Consider the following 7,374-nt stretch of genomic DNA (forward strand, 5'->3'; position numbering starts at 1 on the left):
GCCGGCGGCTGCCCGCAGCGCAACGCGGGGCTGGCCCTCTCCTCGCCCTGCTTTCAGCTCTCTCTCCAAAGGCCCCGTTATGTATACATTAGCTCCGCTATGCTGTGGGTGTAAGGCGTAGCCCCTCTGCCCTCCCTTTGCCTCAACAGGCCTCGTTGCGCCGGGCAGTAAGGTCATCCCCGAGAGCAGCAGCTTTTGGATGGCCTTAAGGTGTGCATTCAGCCGTCTCATAATAAGGATCGCAGATATGTAGTACTGGGGCTACAGCATTAACATTAACAGCCCGGTGGCTGGTGGAAAAGGCCTTTGGTGCCCGTCTCCCCGCTGGTGGCAGGGCCGCGGGCAGGCCCGTCCTCACCCCCAGCTCCCCTTTGCTGTCACTGGCCTCCCTACCACCCTTCCTCCCCAAAAGATTGAAGCCAAGAACAAACTAGCTACCGCGCAGGTAGGAAAACCATGGCTTGCGTTAAAACTTGTGAAATAACTCAGAATTTGTTTCAACGCTTTACAATTTAGCTGACGGTGGTCTTCAGCCCAGTCCCCGACTGGCAAAGATAAAACAACAGCCATCAAGAATGCCAATGTCAAACAGTTACACTGAATTAGTGTCATTAAGAGCTAAAGGATGTAATTAAACTCAGCATCAAAAAAATAAATGTGTTAATACTGGCAAAGACCGGCAACAGAGAGAGAATTTTCCACTGCGGAAACACGTCTGCAGCGCAGTGGGACAGCTGGCTCCTCCTGGTTCGGCACCTGGCACTGGCTTCGCTGCTCACCCGGGCTCTCATCCAGAAAACCAGGTGTGCGAGTACAGTAGCTATTTGTGCCCTTTGTTACACTATTTGATAGATTAAGAATTTCAGCAGGTCAATCATCCTGCTTCCTCATTTTTTAAAACGTGTTAAATACAAGTTATTTTTTAGTGCACCAGGCTTATTGAAGGCTACATACTTGCGTGTGTAAAACAGTGTATAGCTTTGAGGTGAAAGGTCCTGAGAAAACAAAGATGCTACTATTATTTATATCATTATAGTTCAACTACACCATTTCTTCTATTAACTTTTTATTCTATGGCTTGAGGACTCATATGCCGTCAATGATCACATCACATAATTGTTTTGGTTTAAACAGTAAAAAAACCCCAAACAAACAAATTCACAATGTAGGGTATAAAAAGAACATTTTTAGTCCATGAGGAGATAAATTCGAAGTGTTTGGAGAATGAAAGACAGAAACAAACCCTATTCTGTCACTCTGAGGAAGTCTTGAACAGCAAGAGTAAAATCCTATTTGATAGTGCACACTTCTTCATTATATGTCTCCCTCTGTTTTAAATTGCCACTTTCTAATCTCTAAATCTTCTTTTGTACAAGTATTTGCAACTTTTTATTCCGCTTAATCTTCAGAAAAATAGTGGTAGAATATCTTGGCCCTCCTTCCATTTGTTTGGTGTCACTCTGGAAGCACAATGCAGATAAAAACCATCTGGGACTTGTACCACGATGAAGACTACAGGAGGAGCATGATCGTAGCCCTCTCCTTTTGGTAATCCCCGTCCAACAGAGAGACGGTGCAAAGCTTTACCCCCCAGTGGAAATCAAAAGACATCCAAAGCTGCTGGAAATTTCACCCAGGGTTCAGCTGGCATCTCTACAGCCCCTGGACAAAAGCAGAAAAGAGGAACAACAATGGCATAGATTTGGGGTTAATTGAAAAGTTCAGTCTTCATGCTGATTTTTGATTCATGCTGACCCAGCTGGCTCACAACTGTAATATCATTACTCTGTTTACTACAGTATATTTACTTGAGGCTTCTGTGAGAGGGTAAAAACCCCTGGGTCCACTCAAACCCCATGGACTGAGCGGAGGGCCAGCTGGGGGTTACTCTCAGCTGCCAAACATGGCCCTGTCAGCAGCCTGTGGGGGACGTAAAGGCTCAGTGCAATCCCCCAGCTATTGACCCCTCAATGCCAAGAGACAAAGGCCTTCCGACTGAGAAGTACTCTGGGAAGGGTTTGGCTGAAGTCCAGCGGCTTTTAGTGTGTCACAACACGGAGCATGTTTGTGGTACCGAGAAGAGAGAGGTAACAAAAGTGAAAAACCGTCCAAGAATAATTACAAGTATCAGACTTCATAAAGCCCTTTGACTTTCAGAAAAACTGTGGATGTTCTGATGATGTGCAGAAGAAAATGGGAGGTTGCCCTACAAGGCAACAGTAACCCCATTAAGTGCTCTTATGCCACAGTATGTGACCCAACCGTAATGGGTAAGTGACAAACCATGACGGTTTATGGCTCTCATGGAAGCAAGATTGCCTCAAAAGCAAAACTGGCTTAAAACCCCCTACCCCTCCCTTTGCCCTTCTCATCCATTTCTCACTGCTTACCCTCTAGGTAGACAACTGTGGCAGCGCTGTACAAGGCGCTGAACACGAGATCACTGAAGCGATACAAATTGCAGGATCCGTATTGCTGAAAGATTATGTTTTATTCACATTATTTCAGTGACCTGGCTTAAAGTGCAGCTTCATATACACATTGCACACTGTGCACACTGTGGTGAAATAATTCTGAATCTGCCACCGTCAGCATCGTGGCTAACATGTTGTCCACTGTTGCTCAGGTTGAATCGCGAAATGTCCTGCAATGCCATCCAATTTGGTGGACCTCTTTTAGAAAATGTACGTTTTAGAAAAGTACCTTTGATTGCTACTGAGCTGTCTGCTCAGTGGCAGTGATCTTGCAAATTCAGTTGGAAAAAAAAATGGCATTAATACTGTACTTTGCAAGTCAAAGATAAAATTATACAAGACATTCCAGAAAATGGAGGGGGGGTAGTCAACAGAAAAAAGCTACTGAGAACAACTAATTTGTGTTACTGTTATCTTGTTCTGCCCTCACGTTTTCTGGCTTTCCTGGTTCAAGTTTGGCTGACACATTAGATATGAAATATTTTAACAGTCTAATAGAGATACAGTGTTCTATCACAGCACTCTAATCCTTTTTATTATAGCAAGACAACTAATCTATGGCATACTCTGTCTTTAAACAGCCATCAACAACAGCTTCATGGAAAAAAAGAACATCTGAAATTTTTTTTGCTTCTTTTCTCTAAACTATTCTTGCTCACTGTTTTCAGTTTCAAAGTACAAAACAAGCAGATAATCTGCTAGCTAAATCAGATTTTTTTTCCCAGACGGGAGTTAAAGCAATTAACATGAAGCAGCGAAACAAAGTAACAAGATGCCACAGAAGTAGAAAGGAAACAAGGCCAACTATAACTAAAGGAGTGGATAGCCATTAAAGCAACACCCCAGAACATTATAAAAAGCTAGGTGTGGTGACAGTTAAAATTGCAAAATAGAAAAATTGTCCCTTAAATTGTAGATATCAACCCCTCCACACGCTTACACATGGCTGCTGATAATTCTTCACACTAAAGAGCAAGGCTTTCAAGCTGATAGATTCAACGTACTGCAGGCTGGTAGTCATGGCACAATGAAAAACACATAGCACATCGATCAATGAGTTTCAGAAACAAGGTTTGTGACATGGAGCATGAAATATGTATTTTGGTGATTAAGCTAGTTAATTAAATGGAATCTGTTTTAGCAGTTTTACAAAATAGATTTCCATCAACTTGTCCCGTTGCCGTGCCCAGAATCACACCAGAACAGTTGCTCTACAGCCATGTGCTCCCATCTCCAGCACTTACTAGAACAACCATATGTCACAACAATTTGGTGTGCTTGGAAAAAAGATGTGTACAGAAATTTAACCCACAGGCTATGGCACCAAGTCTCAAATGGCATCTCTGACCACCTCAAATGCAACATTCCTCTTCTAGAAACATGAAAAAATCTGTTTCTTCTTCTTTAAATATGGAAAAATATTCAAACATGTCTTCCTGATCAAAACCTAAACAATGAAAATTCCAATAACAATCAGCCCTCCAGCTCTCCATATAAGTAAAGATATAGGTATACTTATGCACAGGAGTGCTTTTTTCCTATGTCTTTCTCCCTCAGTGGCTCCAGATCCTAAATCTTCCCCCCTGCTCCTCTCATCATAACCAAGCACAGTTATCAGCAACCTTGCTGGGCTACCCGCTATTATAGATCAGCTAAGAGACACCCAAAAAGTTTAAAGAACACTGAACTTAGGGAAGCACGGGAAGAAAAGGGAAAAGTGGTGCAGAACTGTAATCTTCGGTGCTTTCACTCTACAAACAAGAGATGAGCCACTCACAGATCATCACACATCCATACTGCCTGCTCATCAACACAATAAAAAATATGCATTTGCTTACATGAGACTAGGGTTACACTAGTTGATCTGCTTAAATTCAGTGAGTAAACTCGAGATATGCCAGGTTTATGCCTGAATGGGATATACTAGGGAAGCATTGCCTTTCATTAAACTTCTTTTTTTAATGGCGGTGCAAGGATGAACGTTCATCAGCTCTCTCACGACTGTCTTCTAGTTTGGTATGTGTAAGCCATGACAGATGAGTGATTACATAGGAATTAACACCTTACTCTTCTAAGTGTTAATTAAACAGCCAGTTCTCTTCTTGTAGCACACTACTTTTCCCCCATCCTACGCATGTTTTTGAGAAGAGGAATCATAAACGTCTTCCTCTCTTACCTATCTGTAACGTGTTTGAGCATTTACATTGCAACACCTGTGTAACCACATCTAGCAGTTCTAATTTGTTGTACTGATTTTTTTATTGTTATACCTCAAAGTTATTCTAGAAGTCAGCATGCAAGGTGCAGAAAAATAAATCTAGGGTGATTTGGTTTTGTTCGCCCAGCAAAATAAAACCTATTTTGAGTGGAGAAATCACCAAAAGGAGTATTTTCTTAATATGGATTAATTTCTCTGTATTCATTTTTATCATCCTATAGCTAAGAAAAATGAAACATTCCCAAAGTGAAGAGTCAGAGTTTTGGCTTATACTGTTTCACAGAATTTTTGCAAATTATTTTTCAAAACTGTTTTCGCCCAGAGCTCTTTAACGGAGTGGTGGTACCATAATAAAAGAGGTAAACTTGTATTGTTAGAGCAGATTACCATTAGCACTCTCATTTGCAATAGTAAGTTTCATTAAAAGGAGAAAGAATTACATTGCAATGTAAGAATGTAGATTTATCTAAAATATCAACTAATGAGGGTAATCTTTTGGTTTATGAATTATTGAGATCATTAACAAGCAGCCAAGTCTTGAAATCATGTTGCACTTCCACACAATTCTTGAAGGCTTTTCTACACAAAGAACTTGACTAGAATAGTTATTACAAAATCAGATAGCTATTCTTGACCGGCATTCTGTGTGCAGACGTTAATTATAGGCTATTTTTATTATTCTAAAAAGGAGTCTCTATGGAAATCTCTCCAAGAATAACTGTTAGACTGAGTATCTCGAACAAATTCTTCCATGTTGGGCTCTATGTGCTGTTTAATGAAAATATTTTTACTACGTCTAACTTAAAAAGATTAAAAATATGGATAGCAGTCTTGTACTCTTCTAACAAAGTACTTACAGTATTTTTAAGAATACCATTGTTCGGCAAAGCACACAGAAGAAGTATATACATTAAATGAACTATATGCATTACAACCAGTTTTCCAATAATTCTGTAAACGCATTCAGAATACTCTCATTTAGTTGCTGGTGTTTCCTGCAATTGTATAAAGCAAGCAGAGAAACCGTGATCTAGTTGTTGCTGAAATAAGAGAGAGGAATTGAAAGAAACTGTGAAAATACTGTGAAACCGTACTAGAAAAAGTCAGAGAAATGCTGGGGAGACAACCCTGCGCACGGGGTATTTGCTTCACTTGCAAGAGAAATAAAACTGTGAACAGAAAAAAAAAGTAATTTGACCTCATGCTTATACAAACCCTACGCATTTAAGTGGATTTACTGTGGCGTAAGAGTCACGTTAATGAAATCCAAATTAAACTCTGTATGTGAGCCTATGTATTTGGGCAATTAGAACTGAATGTTTACTGTGGTGGAAGGACTACTGTGCTGGGCTAAACTTCATCCCATCGTCTAATGGCGTACCTTCTCCTCACCATTCATCTCTTCATTCCCCTCATTGACTCACTGTCATTACATCAGTTTCAATGGTCATCCTATGAGCAATCCTTTAATTTAATTCCGTAGTGCCATTTCTTAACTTTCCCCACCTCTGTACCTTTTCCACCAGGCTCCTCCCGTAAATTTAAATTGTACATCAACACGGTGTTTCTATCACCCCGTGGCTTTAAACAGTAAAGCAGTCCTACTGAAATCAATGAAACTTTGTATATGCTTAAAGTTGCGATGTGCTGGGCCACACAAAACGAAGAACTTCTCTGTTGCCTATGGAATAGTTTTGATTTTATAAAGTGCGTGTCACCATTGTACTGGTAATAGATACTGGACATATATACATGCACGTTTTTTGCAGAAATATTACTTGTATTCTATATACATTTTTGCATGTGAAAAACAAGCTAAGAAGATTTTGATATGAAGAGCATCATGGCATCCTACTTCTTTGGTCTCCATTAAAATAGCTGCTAGAGATTTTATTTATGAATAATCTTTCCTCATTTTGCTACAGTCTAACAAAATATAGCCAACGATGCTGTTCTGCTTATCAAAGAAACGCTTATGATACTTTTCTTGTTATAGAACCGTATATCATCAGCGGTGATACATTTTTAAGATGTCGTTAGAAACTACTCAGAAGCCCGACTAGCCGTCACAATGAGTAATTTTCCTTGATTCATGAATTTAGAGGGCCATTACGCCTCCAGTATATTTAATCAAGAATCTCCTAGGCTGGTATAACCTGTTAATAAAAAGGGCTTTGCAGGTCGCCGCGCAGCCCATCTCCTGCTGGCTAACGGCCGTGCCCTGCGCAGGTGGGGCTTGGCCCGGCCCGGCCGTACCGGCGCAAGGAGTCACTGTGACTTCGTGCAAAGCCTGCAGCGTAAAACGGCGCCTCGCCGTCAGGCTGCTCTCTTGTCATCCGGAACATCTAAACTCTTGTTCCGTGATTTCACCCTGTTACTCCTACTTCCACCCCGGGTGGGTTTGACTTCGGGAAACGGACCAACAGGGGCTATGGTCTTCTTTGAGAAGTTTAAGCTTTTCGTTATGAAAGTTCATTCTGTTGCGACAAACGTCCTTGAGCTTACGAAGACCTCACAGTTTAAAAACAAATAAGGAATTCCGAGGGAAGAGCCGCTGAACACAACACAGTACAGCCTTGGGATGCGCGGGGGCATCGCGCTGGCCCCATGGCGAGGAGGAGGAGAAGGAAGAGGAGAGCGATGCGCCCGGAGTTGGCGCGGAGCTGCTGCCCGCCGCGGCTC

At 41.5% G+C, this 7,374-nt stretch overlaps 1 protein-coding gene across 1 annotated transcript in view; it reads right to left on the bottom strand.

Annotated features, from left to right (window-relative positions):
* MRPL39 (mitochondrial ribosomal protein L39) overlaps positions 1-177 on the bottom strand; it is a 10,893-nt gene extending 10,716 nt beyond the window's left edge. Inside the window, exon 1 of the mRNA XM_009283060.1 lies at positions 88-177. Coding sequence (XP_009281335.1) covers positions 88-177 — 90 coding nt within the window. The remainder of the gene's footprint in view (positions 1-87) is intronic.
* Positions 178-7,374: the final 7,197 nt, after the last annotated feature.

The sequence above is a fragment of the Aptenodytes forsteri genome, unplaced genomic scaffold, assembly GCF_000699145.1.
Source record: "Aptenodytes forsteri isolate BGI_AS27 unplaced genomic scaffold, ASM69914v1 Scaffold2, whole genome shotgun sequence".
In the NCBI taxonomy this organism is placed as follows: Eukaryota; Metazoa; Chordata; class Aves; order Sphenisciformes; family Spheniscidae; genus Aptenodytes; species Aptenodytes forsteri.